Here is a 19133-nt window from a genome sequence, read left to right as displayed (position 1 = left end):
GGCTGGTCAGTGAGCTCCACTTTTTGCTAATATCAATCTTTGACAGACACAAGTATTGTGTAAATGTCTTTCAGCTTCTGACTGACCTCTAGAGACTGTTAAAATGGCCATTGTGCATCTGTCAGCCGTTGCTCAATTGCCCATGGTGTACAGTTCAGCTGCTTTTAAAAGCGAGAGTGAGCACATTCAGGAAAACAATGGAGTGTGAGATGAAAACTCTTCAAGATTTAGCAATGGGATGAAGTTTGAGAACATCGACTCCAATGATCAAAACCCACGAGTCTCTGACAGATTGCTGAGAAAATAATAGAGTTAATTATGCAAACTCTGGTTTTGGGTTTTCAGTTTAAAGCTTGACTGCAGATCTCTTTATAGTTTATATCAGTGATTGTTTTGAGGTTAAGTTTTAAAACCTAAACAATAGCAGTGTTTTTTATGCAAAATGTGGTTTGTGCTTTACTGTAGATCTCTTTTCAGTTTACTTCAATGATTTCTTACCAAATTTTCATACCGGGGATCGATCCCTATGCCTGAAATGTGCAGTTTGGGTTCAGCTTTCTCATTCATATGTAATAAACTATAATCGTAGTAAACTAGAAAAGCAGTATAAACTTTTATAAGATTTTTATTAATTTGATTTTTACGTTGCATATTCATTTTTATTATTCATAATTATGTTGCATATTCTTGATAAAGTAGGAAAACAAGTATAAAATTGTATAGGATGTAATTTGAATTTTACATAGCATAATAATTTTTTTAATATTTCAAATCTCTGATCAACACTGATTTCTTTATCCGTTTGAATTAAAAATGAATCATTATTTTTTAATGGCTAAGTGGATTCTCATTTGCCTAGATTTTTGTCTGTATAATTTACTTTTTTTTTAGTTATTCTAATTGAATTCTTTTCATTTTCAAATGTACCTTGTCTTTTATTTATTAATTATCAATTGAACTCCTCGTTCAAACTTTTTGATCCATCTTCCAAATGACTTAATTTTGTTTGGGGAAAATTATGTTAAAAGCTTAATTAAGTATTTGACTGGTCTTGACATAAAGGGGCATATATTATTATGAGGATTTTATGCCACAGATTGTCGAGTAATGAGTTCCTAATACAATGTGTTATAACATATTTTATACTGCTAGCTTTATTAGGGATGGCATGGGCTGTCTCACCCATTTTGCTTAACTCTCAAAATACTAGGTGATATTATGTTATTGCAAGACTCTCAACTCACTGTAGACATGTAAGTTGAAAGATTAGTTGGTAATTGGCACAGTAGTTGGTGAAGTCAGAATTGATTTGTATTGAACTGGTCAGCATCAAATTAAAATAAAATTTAAAGGACACATTTGAATGCATCACTTTCTGTTTTGACTCCTGTAGTTTTCTGAGCAGGGTAGTATATTATTTCACAGAAAAGGCAGTTCCTCCTTTTCAGCACTCCTATTTTCTGTTTTTCATGCAACTATGTAGATGGTACTTGGTATTTCCAATGAAAACAACTAATTTCTGCAGTTGCAACTGACTGATTGATTTATGGTTTGCTAGTTGTGAACATAGCTTTAATTAAGTTTGTGTTTATTTTGATGTCTTCATAGTTAGCTCTGTGTAGAATGAAAACTTACTGAAATTTCCAGTACTTTATGAATTTTGAATTTCTTACATATGTTGCTGAGCACTGGTACATGATTCCAAGATGAATCTGAATCAACTCTGATTTTTGATCTACCTTAGTTGCAGTTGAGTGGAAATCAATTTTGAGTTCTGATCTAGCTTTATAAAGCTTATTACGCCATCCGTGTCTGATAGGTTACTTCTGATCAGTCAAAACTTAGATCTTTCTAGATAATCATCATGTTCAATGCAGTCACTTACATGGTTCAACGTCTAACATTTTCTCATCCATTTTTTTTATAGCCTTGTATAACTGCACTTCTGTCAGAAGCTAACCCTTGAGATTGAAGCATCCAGTCTATCGTCTTCCAACACCCATCCTATTTGGTCCTGCTCATATTGGGCTTCGTTGGGTCCTCCTTAAATTCTTTTGGCCTCTACTTTTAAGCTAATCCATCAGAATCCTCTGTAGCTATTCAAAACTATATAAGTACCATGAATGACAGGTGCCTTAGGACTGGCCCTAACCTTAACGTAAAGAGGTGCCCCTGCTGTAATACTTTTCAACATTTTGGGAAAAGGTTGCATATGCATGTATGGTTGCATCTTTTTCAGGAGAGCCCACAAAAATAGATGATATCCAACAGACAACTAAAAGTGTCCACTGGTCTGATTTGGAGACTTCTTTCATTTTGCATTCTTCTCAGCTTTTGGACACTGAAGCATGTTCTGGATTTAGATTCTCATTATATGACACTTATATTTTATGGGTTTTATTGACATGCAATAATCTTGCTTCATTTTCACGGGTTAAAATATGAATGTCAACTGCATGATGTTAAATCTTTAAAATTTGAATATTTCTGCAGGCCTTTACGTGGATTTGATCTTGTTAAAGATAGGGATACTGGAAACTCCAAAGGTTATGGTTTTTGTGTATACCAGGTACACATCTATTGTTCGGTGGTGGATTTAAAAATTGGAACACTTAGCTGAATATCTTTTTCCATGTTATTATTTTACATCATCTCTACATGTATCTTCTTGTTTTGCATGCCTTAGGTCTAATTACATATATTGATTATTATAAAATTTCAGGACCCAGCTGTGACAGATATTGCCTGTGCTGCACTTAATGGGTTAAAAATGGGTGACAAAACTTTAACAGTTCGTCGTGCAACAGCCAAGTATAGATTTATAATCTTATAGATATCCAAATGTATTTATATAGATAATGAATATTGTCCTTCTCATGTTTAACTGACATCTGTGACTGGCTGCTTTCATAGCAGCACTCAGGCAAGACCAGACCAAGCAAATGTGTTAGCACAAGCCCAGCAGCATATAGCTATACAGGTATGCATGTAGTTTTTCTCATACATATTTGGCAAATTATGTCCATGTCTTCAAATGTGTGTATTCTTCTTTTTGTGTTAGCCTTAGGGTGGCATTCTTACTCAACTGTTGGTTGTGCTATAGAAACTGGTTCTGCAAGCTGGAAATACAATGTTGCCTGGGATGCCTGGGTTGTTGCCTGGGATGGCGGGGGAATCTGGTGCTGCAGACACACCTACAAATGTTGTATGCTTGACTCAGGTTTGTGATTTCATTTTAATTTCCTTGTGTTTAGAACAAGTATTTCCATTAAAGGTTCCTAGAAGTATTTGTATCCACTGTTCATTTGAGTCTGCTGTTTTTTGATATAGAAAAACCAATGGTTTCCTGTTTAAGACAACATGAAAGGAATGTTATGGAAGTGTAATTCATCTCATATGTTTATTGTCTCATCTGTTCTCTTCTTTGTTTCTTTTTTTGGTAATGTGTATGTAAGTGATGCTACATTTATTAACTGTGTAGAGAGCAATATGCCCTCTGCAATTGTCTTGAATGAGTATTGCTTAATAGACCTTGAATCGTCCTTAGTTGTTTAAATGTTCTTCTAGTTCTAGTCATGCCAGACTAGCTGGATATCCCTTTGTCCCTTTATAGGCACTTGTTTCCCCATATTAGAAATGGATACATATCTGATACAGCTTCAGATACACATTGGATATTGTACCCATGCATGAAATCCTTGAATCAAACCGAGACATACACTATGTGATTTGATTTTTAATTTTTAATTTTTTTTAAAGCTCTACATAAATCATCCTAAATTGAATTTGAAAAAAAACCAAGGCCCCATCCTTTTCCCCTTTACGTTTCGGGGACGGGGGGATGTAAAGAAAATGTGACCCAGCTGTCCCTGATTGCCAAAAATCGTTGAAAACACCAATAAATGTCACTGGACATTTGGGGACGGCTAGCCATCTTTGAAATGGCTAGGGGACGCCAAAAACTCCCATCTGCCTTGGGACGGTTTGCTGTCCCCTACACCTTTGGAAGTGGTATAAACCTAAACCTAGCCGAGTGCCTTTATATGTTTGCTGTGCACTTAATTTGGAGTGATATGAGTCTAGACCTGACAGGTTGCTTTTTTGTAAGGATGAAGAGGTGATACAAGGACTTACAACAGCCCTTGGTAAACTGTATAGTAAGTAAAAGGCAACCCTTTTCAGTTGGATGATCTTCAGGATCCTACATTCAACAAACCAGAGGCTAGGTTGGATAGGGCTACCGTTGCACAAAAAAATCGATTGGGTGGTTGAAATTTCATGCAAGGGACACACCAGAGTTGTAACAACTTGCCATTTGATTGCTCTTACAGATTGCTAGTTCCTCTGTTGCAGAGATCAACTGGTCCATCTATGGCTTCATTCAGAATATTAAGTGAAATAGGCTTACTTTAAAACAAGCTGAAAAGCTTGGTTAACTCATAGTGCTTTGAGACTTGATGACTGATAGACTAATGAAATTGACAAACACCAGCAATACGATGGGATGCTGATCCTGAAGATGTTAGGCAGAATGATGAGGAGGTGCGACCAGGACTGGCCGAGCTACCTGTTGTTACCTTAATTTTTGAAAAAATACAGGCTTCCAGATTCTATGCCCAAAAGAGAATTTTCATGAGCAGTATGTCCGGAATTTTGAGTTTCGATCAAGATGTTAAGAAAACAAACAGATGCCTTGCTCTGCTGTACAATTGCCAATGATCATTTTGTAAAAATTTATGATGTGATCGGTTATGATATGATGGTCATGATCAGTTTCCCATTTGTTCCTAGTATTGCTGACTAGGTTTTCAAATAGGGACATGCTAAAGAAAAACTTGCAATCACTGATAGAAACTCACCTGATGTTCAGATTCAAGGTTGGTAGCATTGAATTTATCATTTCAATAAGATCCGCAGTGGACTAGTAGCAGTTATGAAGTACGACCACACTTTGACATGATAATATCCACAGATAAACTCGACCGTTGCATTAATATACTTGAAATAAATAAATTTTGGCAAGAAGAATACTGAAAGAATGATGAAGACTGAACTAGAGGAAAAGACAGTTGCTAATTGCACAGAGGTCCTGAGAGTATGATGGAATGGGCATAGTCGCATAAGTGATTGAGGGATCAATATAGAAATCTTATACTCACGTAACCTGATCCCTCAAGAGCGATTCAACATAGTTACTTTGAAAATAACGTTACACCACAGAATAAGAAGGATGCAAGTTTTACAGGTTGGATATGTTCCCACAATATAGCCGATAGAATTTAATTCACAAACTCAGATTGGTATCGCAGTATCTCCAGGAAATAAATGGTCACGTGGCATCTGGAGGATATAATTTATTAAATTATTTGCAGAACCTTAAGATGCCTGCTTGCATTCAAGGATACACCCCATCGTTCTACAAACATCATTAAGGAAAGATTCCAAAATTGATAAAGGGATGAACCAGATTGGTGGCCCTACTACTCTAAGGCCTTTAGAATAGTAGGGCTGGTGCAGAGGCAGGTGCAGAGGCAGGCAGATTCTTCTCCATAAAAAGAATATTCCTCACCTTCATGCATGCCCACCGCTATCCCTACCCTACCCTACAATAATCTCCCTACCCTATATTTTAAGGGCGGGCCCCTAAACAGATTATTGCCACCACTAATAGAGCAAGTAGCAAAGCAAGCAGCAGAGACACCCCTACCCCCCCTACTATTTTAAGGGAGGGCCTCCTATTTTAAGGGAGGTTGACTTTGTTGATATTATTGATCCAAGATCCAATTCTGCATGCATGCAGAGAGTCCCCTTTGCCATAGTAGGGGAATAATATTAGAATAGGGCTCCCAAGTGCATGCCTGAAGAGGTAGATTCAGAAATGATAGAATATACAGGCGATGACTGTAATTAAGTTGGGGCGGACTGCTTTCAGTTATCATCACTTTAGAACGAAGAAAATAATAATTGAAGAGGCTGCAGAATAATCACTGGTGAGTGGTTGGGTGTATTTGCATATAAATAGAGTCACTTTCTCATTCACGGAAATAAGAAATTGATTGTTTTTGTAACAATACATGAAGGCAATAGAATGTGCATATCATTTTTGAATGTGCTAGAATCACCAAGCATGGGACTAATAGAAGGAGACACCTGTCAGATTCCGTTGAGAATGATAACAAATTACTAGATGCATTGGTAGAGATAGTAATACAGAGGAAATGAATCATACACAGTAGCAATTTGTATGGAGTTGGAGTGAATCGAATATATAGGGTCAGTAATGATCTAAATATAAAGCAAAGATATAGATAATGACATAGTTAAGTTAGCAGCCAAAGATGTAAGAAGACCGTACGCATCCGTCAGGAGTTTTACTTGAAAAGTCACTGTACCCCAAGATTGCTACGAGTAAAAATAATTATAGTATGGGAATTGGTCTAATACACTGATGAGAGAACAACTAATCTATTTGAGTGTTTGATTAATGAAAACTAGAGAGTCAAAGGAATCATGGGATTAATTAAAGGAAATGTTTTGTTGAAAAGATACGTCCTTCCAGATATATGGAAGCCTATATATATATGTATCTTTGTTCGAAAAGGGAATAGATTGAAAAAGAAGACATATGAGTGAGAAGAGAAAAGAGAGGTATTCATTTGTAAGGAGAAAGATGAAATATTAAAGTACGACTTCGATGTAAATTTCAAATATTATATTTTAATGATAAATAAAAGCCTTTTTGGTCTTTGTTTATTTAAAAGGCAAAGATATTACAATTAGAGTGTGGATTCGTCCTTTATGATCAATAAAATAATTATTGAATTATTCCAGATGATGCTCATTTGTTAGATTTTGTCACTGCATTCTTTGTTTGACAATCAGGGACATTATGAAATAACTATTTGTTTCCTTGTTTCTGTCTAATTGGACTTACACCGCAGAAGTTAAAATCCTCTTGGACTAACATCGAATTGCATATATCACTTGTCTTCTGCAGAGCACATGAATAATTGATGATATTTTGATGAAATATTGTCTCATAGAGTTGTAATAATAATCTTCATTATAGTTGACTCTGTTGCTCGAATAAACTAAGGCACTGCTCTTTAATCACTGAAGTTAAATAATTGGTTTTATAGTCGAAGTCAGCAATCTCCGTATTTCTTTTCTACAAACATCAACTCAGTCATTACATCATATCAAAGCATTCATATTATTCAATTTTGAACAAAAGATTTTTGCCAACCTAAAGAATTAATATTCATCAATTTTTCTATAGAAAAGCTTCGGATAGGTGATCAAGTTTGGGTGAAGGTTTACCCCCCTAGGTGTAGCGAAGCCTGAAGTGCAGGGGAATTGAAGCCATTCCCGTTTGTTGGCCAGAATTGATTGATAAATCCTATTGGAGAATTAACAAAGCTCTTGGATTTCCAATCTGTGGTTTTGGGAACCAACACTACCATTGATGATCCTTGCTAAAGGGAGATAGCTATTCTGATGATTTTGACTTTTCAGATGTTGATAGCCAACATGAGACTTAGTTTCATACGCTGCACCTATAGCCTGTTATACTTTGATGGTTGAGACTTTTGGATACATGTTTGGGATATTTTGATTTGCATATGCTACTGCTCGTGATTTATACTGCTGCTATTATCATTTATGTTGTTATGGTATTGCTGTAAATTTTGATTTATCTACATATTGTCTTGTTATTATACATAACATGGAATAAATTTGCAACTTTGGAAAAACTTGAAATAATGTAAGAAAAAACTAAAGAAAATGGTTCAAATGCATATCTTCAACATTCAAATCTGCCTTTAGGAAAGCATTTGTCACTCCACAAATAACTTCTTTGGATTTCAATCACTTTCCTTCAAACTTGTGAGAATGAGAGCAAATGAGTGTAAAATGAGTTCAAGCCAAAAAATGTTTTTATAACATGTTTTGGCCCCACATTTCTTTTTATTTTTGGCCCGTGGGTCCGCACCAGATTCCCCTGGATCTGTGCAGATTCATGGGCAGTCTGCATCGGATCCACATAGGGTTCATAAATGATCATGTGCATCTGTGCATATTCGTGGACCGCAAGTCCGCACAAATCCACAGGGTCATTAATGGACCTTGCGTGGATACAGTATGTAGCTCATGAATCCGGACCCAGTACAGACCTGGATCCAGTTTGCGGGCTAGATGTGTGAATTCAGCAAGTAGATTATTACCATTGTTCTCTCATCCTAAAACAAACATCACATTAAAACACAAAGATAGATCAGCTTCAAAATTAAGGGGGTTGGATGCAACTTGTTTGACGAGATTTCGTTGAGCTGAAAACATGCTTATATAGAAGAAACTATGACACACAATAGGTAGCTTATTATAGTACTGTGAAAGTTATGTGTCAATGCTCCTAAATCAGAGAACAAAACAGGAAACTCAGTGATCAGTTTGTGAATTAAGGCAACATATTACAATGACAGGTAAAATCAATGGAAAATCTGAAAAACAGTGTTTTCTCAAGGGAATTTAATGATACGTTCAATGGCAATCAATTACAAAACTTGCAGAAAGAACATGAAGTGGGCAATTGACTCTACATAATTGGTTTACAATTGAAATCCTTGAAATCTCTGGATGCACTTCTTCCAAGTTGGAACAACTGGAAATATGTTTGTCCAAATTAGACCAGCTAGATTGGAGACTTCTTAATTGGACCTTACAATCTTCAATGCTCGCTTTGGTTCAGAAAATGTTTATGGAGCATCCACAGAGATATTAGTGGCTTCATGTCTCAACGAGATTGCATGGGTAACCTCACCTATAGCAGCCTATAATGATTATGTGTTGAGGAAAGTTTTGCAGCTAATGGTGGAAACCTTTAGGGTTTACATGATGACAAAGGCCTTGCCTTTGTTAAGAGGATTATGATCTTAGAAATTATGACAAAGGTCAGATCATTTACCATTATAACTGACCTTGAATGTAATGATTTGATTCTTCACACGTTTCAACGCTTCTTGGCTGAAATCAGGGAATATCATTCAGACAATGCGAAGGCTTGCATGCACACTATTGTGTCCTTAATCCTAGATGAAAATCTTGATATATGCAAATAGTTGCAATTAGATCTGTTGGCCATTGGAGGGAGGAATATGTTGTTTCACATGTTGTATATGTATTCTCCATTAGATTGCTTGAGCATAAAATTGAAAAGTTTAAGGAGCACATGACTAAAAATGAATTAATAGGCTTTTAGGTTGCAGGATCTCCAGAAATGAGAAACAACAAAATGAGAAGAAAGCAGTTTTGTTTCACTTGCCAGGGAAGTTGGACACCTAATCATGTTTGTGGGAGTTCCAATGAAGATAATGCAGCAAAAGAAATTCAGACCAGCAACAAAGAAGATAGGAATTTCAAAAATTTGCCCCCACAGAAAATAACATAAATATTGGAGGGAAGATGAGTTCATCTTTTGTTAAAGGTATGGGATATACAAATCTTTACATTGGTGATTTTGAGGTTGCAATTAACACACATTCTGTTGAGGATAATATTACTCGATGTGAGAGCATTTTGGAATCTCAAGATCATGAGAAATTGTTTGAAAATGGTGACACAATAGCAACCTTGTCCTTGCATACAAATCAATCAAACATGTATCTTGATGCCTACAATGACATTGATGACATCCTTGTGAGGAGTGATGAATCATGTGTTTTCTATGACAACTCCTCACTTATATGTGATAGTGATTTAGAGGAGCAATCAAAAATAGAATTTCGTGATGATTGTGTTTTGGATGATCAATTGGAAAATGCATACCAAATTGACAATGATTCTTTGAAAAATTAGCTGAAAGTTAATGATGATATAGTTGTGACAACTTTAGTACATCATGATGACACTTACGTGATCATTGACTTTCTTTATAAGAAGGCTCAAATTAAAAAGATAAAGTGGTATGGGAAGTGAGTCTTATGTTACTGATTTATAGGAGGTCAAGATAGCCTTTGAGTCTTCGAAATCAGATTATTTATATCTACTTTCAGACTGGGATTACCTTTTTTAAGGTTGCTGAAATATATATTGATCAATTAAGGAAAAAAAAAGGATGGAGTTGACAAGTTCAACAAGAAGCTTAAGGATGCTAAGGTGGCATTGGATAATGCATGAGTTAATCTTCATGAAGCGGCAAATCAGATTGTTGCCACCAATCAATCCAGGGAAGATGGGATCAAAGGCATGAGTTTTTCTAGGAAGTGATTATGGAACTTAATAGAATTCAGTAGACTTATGACTGGGATAGCTGGCCCAAAAGATTAAGTAACAATTTTTTTGAACATATTCAGCTAGTAGATGATTCTTTGTTTGAGGTGATGCTGATTGGACATTTGATAATCCACTTTTTGAGCTGAATGAGGAAGACATTTCTGTATTCTGAGATGAGGATGAGAGTGATTACATGATTGTGGACCCAAGTATTGCTTCCATTGATGAGTTTTGGTCACGAGATTAGAGTGTTGGATTGATTTTTGGAGTTAGTATTGCAGCTCATTCTTTGATAAGCATATACATGGTTCCGAATTCTGACTTACATAATGTTAAGTATATCTAACCAGTTAACCTACAGGTCTGATAGTACAGACTGTACTTCCTCTTCTTATCAATATATATCTTCAGACTAGCATCATATTATATATATCTCTGCCTACAGGAGCCTGCAACTTCTCATGAAGAAACTCTATTACGCTTAACTAAACTAACACATTGTTAGTTAAGTGTTATTAGTTTTGTCTTCCCAGATCGCCGACTTAGAGGAGGTTTAATTAATACTAGTTTAGGAAGGGGTATGTCCCTAAAAGGGATATACCCTTTAGCAAGGATATATAGAAGGTTTATTGGTGCAGTTATAGAACACACAGAAACAATTAAGTCTGCTCTTCTAAGCATGAATACCCTGCAATTAAAGATCAGAAGATACTCTCAGTCACAAGTTTAATTATTACTTATTATATCAGCATAAGAAAAGTTCTCTGTTCTCCATATATTACACAATTAAGGTTAATTTCTCAGCAATATATTACACTGATCTATTTGGAGATATATATAATTCTTAGATCAGAATTATAAGTGTAAACTTCATCATATTCAGAACTTAGAAAATCATTGTCAGGAGACAAAGAAGGAAATAGAAGTCTGACTCAAAGAATTTTCAGAATCTTTACACATAAGTGGGATGGATTCTATGCTTCAGCAGGTGAATAGGTCTTGATTGAGCAATTAGTTTGATCACAGGGGATGAATTATCCGTCCCTTTCTTACTCATGGGAATTTCAGATTGATGGTTGTAGTGTTAGCTTTCCTGCACCCTTGGTGTTGATTTCAGCTTTTGAGCAATTTGATTCCTTCATCGGCAATTACGATGGGCAATTATGATTTATTGTATACCTGTGATGGGTGGTATGCATCACCATGGGAGATCATTTGCAGATGGAGAGTTGTCTAATGTTGATAACTCCTTGAGATATTTATATCTCTTTATACTAGATAGTTGTGACAGTGTGATATTGTGGGATCTTGGTATCAACCTGGTTGATGCATTATTTCAGTGGGGTATTGATGAGTGGCTTCTCAATTCTAAGGTACATTGCTGGTATCAGAGTAGCACAACAGATTGATGGAACAATTTTCTTGAGGTTGATATGGGATCCAAGTATTTTGGTTACAGAATGCAAACGTTGATTGCTTGAGGACAAGCAATCTCTGGGAAGGGAGGACCTTAATGTCCCTTTTTCTAGTTCTTTATTTTCTGATGCTTTGTTAGCTATTTCTACCATGGTTTCATGGACCAACTAGGTCTTTACAGTGATCAGTGAAGTTTTTTCCTAGGCACTTCTAGTCACATGCCAAACGATGTTGGTTCAACTTGGTTTCTATGTACTTACTATTTTTATTAAGCCATCAAAGTTCAGTCTTTTGGCCATTTCAGTATTGGACTTAAGAGTATCTTGCCGAGAGCATTCTGACAAGCTATCACACATGGTCTTTTGAGTTGGATTGGATATTTGTTTTAACGCCAAAAGATTCAATAGCTAATTAAGAAAGTAACTATTAAACTAACGGTAACTATTAAACTAACACATATTAATAAGTCGCTTTTTTATTAAAAGGCGGTCTTTTTTTCTCCCTAGTGGAAATGGACATTTTTAAAATAAAAGAATAAAAGATGAAGAGATAGGAAAGGTAAATTGAAGAGTCACAACATTGGGTATTAAAGATGAAAGGTTGGTTCAGTTCAGGAGGCTTGGGGTTGAGTTTGATTTTCATATTTCTCTCGGATAAACTTGGAAGCTTGCAGCTTCATCTTTAGAACTGAAGACAAAAACCTTCAGGTTCTTCTTGGTGAATTGAACGCAAACCTAGTTCAACTTTGTGGTGGGAATTCACACTGCGCATACAGGTTCTTTCTTAGTATTTTCCATGGTAACACGGGGATGCACGTCCCGGAGACGGGGACGCATCGGGGACTCCATTCCCCTGTCCCCAACGGCGCCAGCAGATTCTACCACCTCCGCCGAGGATGGGGGGACCTCCCGGTGGTGACAATTTGCTGATTTGACTATATATGTTCAATGTACGCTGTTCCAATTCAATGCAATGTTCAAGTATTTATTCATTTACTTTTTAATATCTTATATTGCAATACATCTTTTCATAACTAGCATTTTAAGTAACATATGTACAGTATATACAACCCCTCTCGCCCCCCCCCACCATCCCCCTACCGTCCACCCTCTGTTCCCCCATCCTGGAAATGTGTCCCCTTGTTCTGTTGCCCCTCCCCATCCCTCAGGACGGTGTAACTATGGTATGTTCCAATCTGACTGTGTTACTGTATATGATTAGATTTTAATTATGTTATTGTATTGCTGATTATTATAATGCAATAACAATTTTGAGGATTGTTATTTGATTATTTGTTGGTTATTCTACTGGTTAATGTGAAATCTGTTGCAAATTTTATCTGTTTATATTTCTGAAATATATTTGGGAGTTTTGTTGAAGAATATCCAATGGAGGATACTGCAAAATACAGAGATCTCTTACTGATCATTGAAGCCTTTAAAACTTCCCATCAATAAGCCTTATTTATTTTATCTGTAGATTGAGCTCTTGACTTTACATGACATATAAAGACAAATGTTATGAATATCTCACAGATATTCCTAATACTGAGCAATTTTACAAAATATATATCAATCAACCATATTCAGATCGAACATAAAAGAAACAAAGAGCTCTGAACAAATACACAAAATTCTCTGCAAAGCAGTTGTCATGTATGGACTAGATAATACTGAATGTGTTGTCCAGACTATTTTGTTTTCTCACACTTAACCATATAGACCACATGATAGCTGAAGAGGCTTGCATGGAATGCCAAGTGATGATGGTTACAAGCACCGACCATCCTCCCATAGCATTTACGATGATTCATAATATAAACTGACAACAATCTACATAATCACGAACCCCTGTTACTCAATGCACAAAGAATTCTCGTTGCCAAGTCATATCATTTACAGTGCCATGCCACTATATTCCCAACGGTTAAGAAGGGATGGATAATATAAGAGATCCAATTAAGAAACAACTTGATGACGATAGGAAGTCCATGAAGGCTCTTAGCTGAGTGGTGGCGATTACAAGAGAAAAACAATACAATGACAGCAATAACCAATACAACTCCTAAACACGTACATAGTGAACGAATATGATAACAGCCATAATCAAGACATAGTCTCCCCTAAAGATGATAACTGGCTCCTGCGCAGTAAAAAAAATGCCTCCTGCAGCTACAAACATTAACAGTTTTGACCTTTCCAACTGAACAGAAAATTCCAAAGGGCTCTTCCTTACTTAGAGACAAGAATATAAATATTGAAGACCAAGTTGAAGGAAGGGGAATGGGGGAATACAATTCCTATTTAGAGTAAATATAGAGGAAACTAAATTGAACAAGGAAGGATTTCTCATATGCTTATAAATATCTGAATATAAGGAACAAGAGCAGATCAGGCTTTACAGCAGTTATAATCAGACCAACGAAAACTATTAATCAGATAAATAGGGGAATATATCACTCAAGCAGCAAGAACTATAAGAGCATATCGTCCCATCCAGCAGCACCAATAAGAGCAGATCAAACCAAACAGTTTTGTCTTACAGTCCCTTTAGAGAAAATGAATATTTCTATATATTGGTATAAAGTGTCAGTTTTATGATAAGAGCATAGCAGATCTTATTTATGATTTCTCGCTTGTGGATGTCTCACTAGATCTACCCCTTCATCTACATGTTAAGAGCCACATGAAACCAAGAGGGATGTCTATTGCAGAGGATTAATAGATCCCTCACTAGATACACCTCATCTGGATGGCAACAGCTATATGAGGCCAAGATGAATGGTAATTGGCTCTTAGGTCTAGAGTAGAGGGTTAATGGATTATGAATCTCTCACTAGAGATACCCCCTCATCTTGATGGCAGGAGCTACACGAGACCAAGAGAGAAATTAATAGGCTCTTGTGTCTAGTGTAGAGGGTTCATGAATTGGATCTCTCATTAGACACACCCCTTATCTAGATGGCAAGAGCCACGAGGCTAGGAGGAACAATAATCAGCCCGTGGGTCTAGTGTAGAGGGTTAACGGGTTATGGATCTCCCACTAGATGCACTCCCTTATCTAGATGGAAAGAGCCACATGAAGCCAACAAGGGCAATAATCAGCTTATGGGTCTAGTCTAGAATCTTAATGGATACACACCCTCATTTGGATGGTGTTATATGCCAGGTATGGAAGTCTTCATATGCCAGACACGGAAGTGTTTCTATGCGAGATATGGGAGTGTTTATATGCCTAAGTTAAGATGGATTGCACAGGATTCCATAATACCAAAGATAAACAAAATACAACAATAGAATGGATTAACATAGAATCACATTAAACTGTAAATGATAGAATGATATATCTTTCATAATCGTTTCAACATTAACCGCACCTTTCACTCATTCCGGACTCTATACAATTAGACTTGACAGGGTTGTTTAAGTCTCCAACCGTCACCAATAAACAATGCAACTGACACTCCTTTAGAACGATGTTTTATTACATTAACTAACAAAAGTCTTATTTAACTATTCCTGGCATAATTGCTGCCTACAAATGACAAGAACCACATGAGGCCAATAGAGATGATAATATGAGCTTAGGTCTACTGTAGACGGTTAATGGATTAAAGACATCTCACCAGGCACATCCCCTCATATGGATAGAAGAGACACACGAGGCCAATTGGGATATAATCGGCTCTTGGGCCTAGTGTAAAGGATTTGTGAAGGCAGCCTAATACACCCATTATCCTGCCTCTCCTATGGTTTGACTCCATCAATACATTCACTATATCTTACCAGTTAATTCAAAGATCCTAACCCTAGTTGCAATAATCTGCAATTAAGAATCTCTAGCAAGGATGATCTATTTTGTGGTTTATATTTCAACGATTTCCTAACATATTGCAGGATCGCAACGAGGTGCATAATATTACTAATTCTATCATACTTCTTGTTTGACTTGGAAATTATGATCTAGGGAAAAAGTTTAGGCCATTTGCAAAAGGTGAACATTACAGTAATGGACATCTAATCTTTGTGGATTTGTTGTAGAATACTGGATTGGTATGACTTCCCAAGGATTACAAACAAGTGCTTTGCAAATTGACTGGGCAGCCAGTACCACCATAATGCTGGCTAAAGCTGCCAGATGCCTGGTACCTCCTCTAGGTGAGATTAGAAGTAGGAAAAATGGTTGTCAGTTGCAAGATGTCAAAGATGCTCTCAAATTCTGTTTCTTCAAGGTTAAGAGACTAGGCATGGCTAGGATGCTTGGATAATGTAGGGAAAATGATTGACTTACAAATGGAATTTTGGAATGGGAGTTAAACCATGGAAAAGTAAATTGTGAAAACTTTCAGGTAATCTATGCTATTACTATTGTTGTTGACTTTAACTATGGAAGTATAAGATTGATCATTGTATATGAAAATCAAAGAACATAGTCAATATAGGAGGATGTAAATGACTTATTGAGGCTGACTTGAGAAAGTTCTTGGACAATTGGCGGGATATTTAGCTTTTCTGATTTTGTTTTATATCATTTTGAGTATGTCACATCCGAACTGGCATGACTATGAAAAATGGTGAAGCTGGGTGTAAAGCATGATGGGTTTGATGAAACAGATATCTGGCAATGTGCTTTACAGCTTCTTTGCATATGTTTCAAAAACTTTGAAATCTAGCAATAGTAACATCATTTTGGTGTGGATCTACAGTCATGAGATTACTTTTCCTAGGTGTGTTATTCGGGGCATGTTGGTTCCATATTGTTTGTCAATCTAATTATTTCATGTGGCCATTATTCCCTTGTAGTAGTTTGTTAATGCAGTTTACAGGGGCTGGATTGTTAATCATGATAATTATTTGCTTTTAGTGAGTTCCTTTCAAACTCCATTGATTTTATAATAAGTTTATGAGACTTCTTTGGACTTAAATGCTGTGAGAGTTTTCCAAATGTTGTTTTGATTCTGGGCTCATAACATACATAATAAAGAACGTTTTGACAGCCTTCTTTATAGTGCTTAATCTTTTTGTGTCTGGTGGTTGCACTGTTCGCCAGGCTGAAGTTTTATAGATCCATGACTTTCCTTTTGTCAAATGGCTGGTTATTTTGTGAATCTTTTTGCCATTAGACATTTGATTTATTAAGTTAGCAGTATAAGTTTCCAGTAGCCTTAATGTTCACTCGTACATTTTTCATGATATGTAACAAAATTGTATCATTCGTCTCTGTAATTTTAATTATTTTCTTTTGTCTATATAATATCTATCATTGGTTTCCTAGAAAATACATAAATTTCACTCCCTACAGCACAAAAGTTGTAGTTCTTTGTTATTTAATATTATTTTCCAGAAGTAAAAGCATTGCTACAAAACCTTCCAGGTAGTCTCTGCAGATGAGCTTCAGGATGATGATGAGTATGAAGAAATTCTAGAAGATATGAGAGATGAATGTGGAAAATATGGTATGATCCTGGATATGTGAGAGTCAGAAGTTCTTATAGGTTCAATTAATCTCGACTCAACTTATTTTCTTTGACATTAAATTGGATTTTTCAGGCACAATAGTCAATCTGGTAATTCCACGTCCCTCAGCAAGTGGTGAATTTGTGGCAGGAGTTGGGAAGGTCAGTATTTTAACATTCTATCGTTTATTATTAATTTCTATTTATGGTAATCAATTATATGTTATTATAATGAAGGTTTTTGTGCAATTCTCGGACACACAAAGCTCGGAAAAGGCAAAATTTGCATTAAGTGGCAGGAAATTTGGAGGGAACACAGTAGTGGCAGTGTATTATCCAGAAGACAAATTCAGGAGAGGGGAATATGATGGATGAGCAACTATTTTTTCTGGTTAGTTCATATTGTTTTCCTCGGTTTTTTCTGGAATGCCATACCATACAAAAATGAGAAATGATCTGGAGTGACGTAGTGTAGTATATCAATGGCACTCCTCGTGGAACATTATTTCCAGATGTGGCAGATCCCCAAAATGTAATAGATAGATGCATCTATTGTATTACTGAAGAGGAGGTTAGAACTTAGGATCATGGACAAACTATTGAGAGTCTTTCATCTTTTCATATGTAGAAAAATTTGAATCTGAATTTAATTTAAGCTTCTTATTTTCTGGGAAATGGAAGAACAAGTTCAAGAATCCTTTTGTTTATGTATAGGCTTTGCAATCAAATAGAAAGAGAATAGTGAAGAGTATTATTTATCATCCTTTAAACGAAAAGCATTTTAATCTCTTTACATCTTCATTCACTCAAAATCCCATCTTGAGATGGTACTACTTTCAGTTTATTCTTGATTAAGTAGTGTTTGGATAATTCCACCTTATTTTGTTACAGATACACTTCTATTTCTTTGGGTTTTTGATATCTTGTAGTTGAGAAGAATTCTGACAAGTCTTTTTAGCTAGTTGTTCAATATTCACCAGCGTAACCGTGGTCTGATTTGTTTCTTCAAGGCACTTAAATTTTTGGCCTTTCAGATGTTTACTGGCATACTAATACATATACTCTTTCAAATACGTTCAGTACAATTAATGTTAAGATATAAAGATTAAATTGTTATTTTGTTTCAATACGAAGGAAGGATAACTTTCCTAATGTACATAGGTAAAAGCACATTAATATAAAAAAGAGATGCTTGTATGGCATAACCTATCCGCCAGGATTTATGACATGGTCTAACAGCCTCCTGTGAGATTCTTAAGTGGGGTGGTGGAGGGTTGTACTTATGGTCTCGAGAGAGTATCTTGATACATTTCCATTTTACTTTATTTTCTATCTGATTTTGGTGAGGAGTTTTCCCTCAGTATTGTTTACTTTGTTTTTCTTCAATCTATTGAGATTTGGTTGTGATTGGGCACCTCATCAAGCCTAGTTGTTGGGACCCAAGTTTGCATTCTTTTATATAGTTATATTCATGCACTTATAGTTTGAGCTACTGCCCAAGTGTATCATAAGGGGGGTGGGGTGGAGGTGGGAGTGGCGGGGAGAGGAGAAGGTGAGGGCATTATGATAGAACCTTATGAACACTTGTATGTAAACAACATGATACATGCAAGGAATAGAAATGATGAATTCTCATAGGTATGGTTAGATTCATTTAATATGAATGTATTTAAGCTATTTATATTATTAACTTTAAATAAGAGCTATGTTTGAACTTTAGTCCCTGCCTTCTGTGAAGAGTGGAAAGTAGATAAATTGACATATAGTTATGATATTAAATGATACAATATGACGAATTCTTTGATAGTTATGTAGAAGAAGAAAATCAATAATAGCTTTTTTTTTTCTTTTTTTAAATTTTTTTATTATTATTATTTAATAGTATAAGTAGCAAGCTTAAGTAGAGAGTTGACGTTCTCTTTGTGAAATCCAAATAGAGAACTATTTTTTTCTCGTGTTTTTGTTTTGATCTTTCCTCATTTAATTGTAA

At 35.9% G+C, this 19133-nt stretch overlaps 1 protein-coding gene across 4 annotated transcripts in view; it reads left to right on the top strand.

The window, feature by feature from the left end:
* LOC149542744 (splicing factor U2af large subunit B-like) overlaps positions 1-17818 on the top strand; it is a 144623-nt gene extending 126805 nt beyond the window's left edge. The window contains exons 12-18 of one of the 4 annotated variants that reach the window (XM_089797634.1): positions 2494-2569; positions 2723-2811; positions 2917-2980; positions 3104-3220; positions 17062-17143; positions 17238-17305; positions 17410-17818. In XM_089797634.1, coding sequence (XP_089653760.1) covers positions 2494-2569; positions 2723-2811; positions 2917-2980; positions 3104-3220; positions 17062-17143; positions 17238-17305; positions 17410-17511 — 598 coding nt within the window. In that variant the 3' untranslated portion in view covers positions 17512-17818. Of the gene's footprint in view, positions 1-2493; positions 2570-2722; positions 2812-2913; positions 2981-3103; positions 3221-17061; positions 17144-17237; positions 17306-17380 lie in introns of all 4 variants that reach the window. The other 3 variants (XM_089797632.1, XM_089797633.1, XM_089797631.1) reach the window with 3 other exon arrangements.
* Positions 17819-19133: the final 1315 nt, after the last annotated feature.

The sequence above is a fragment of the Cupressus sempervirens genome, chromosome 8 (assembly GCF_028749045.1).
Source record: "Cupressus sempervirens isolate cs-2001-9-10 chromosome 8, ASM2874904v1, whole genome shotgun sequence".
In the NCBI taxonomy this organism is placed as follows: domain Eukaryota; kingdom Viridiplantae; phylum Streptophyta; class Pinopsida; order Cupressales; family Cupressaceae; genus Cupressus; species Cupressus sempervirens.
Note: the sequence above shows the minus strand (reverse complement) of the source record. Positions and strands in the feature narration are given on the sequence as shown.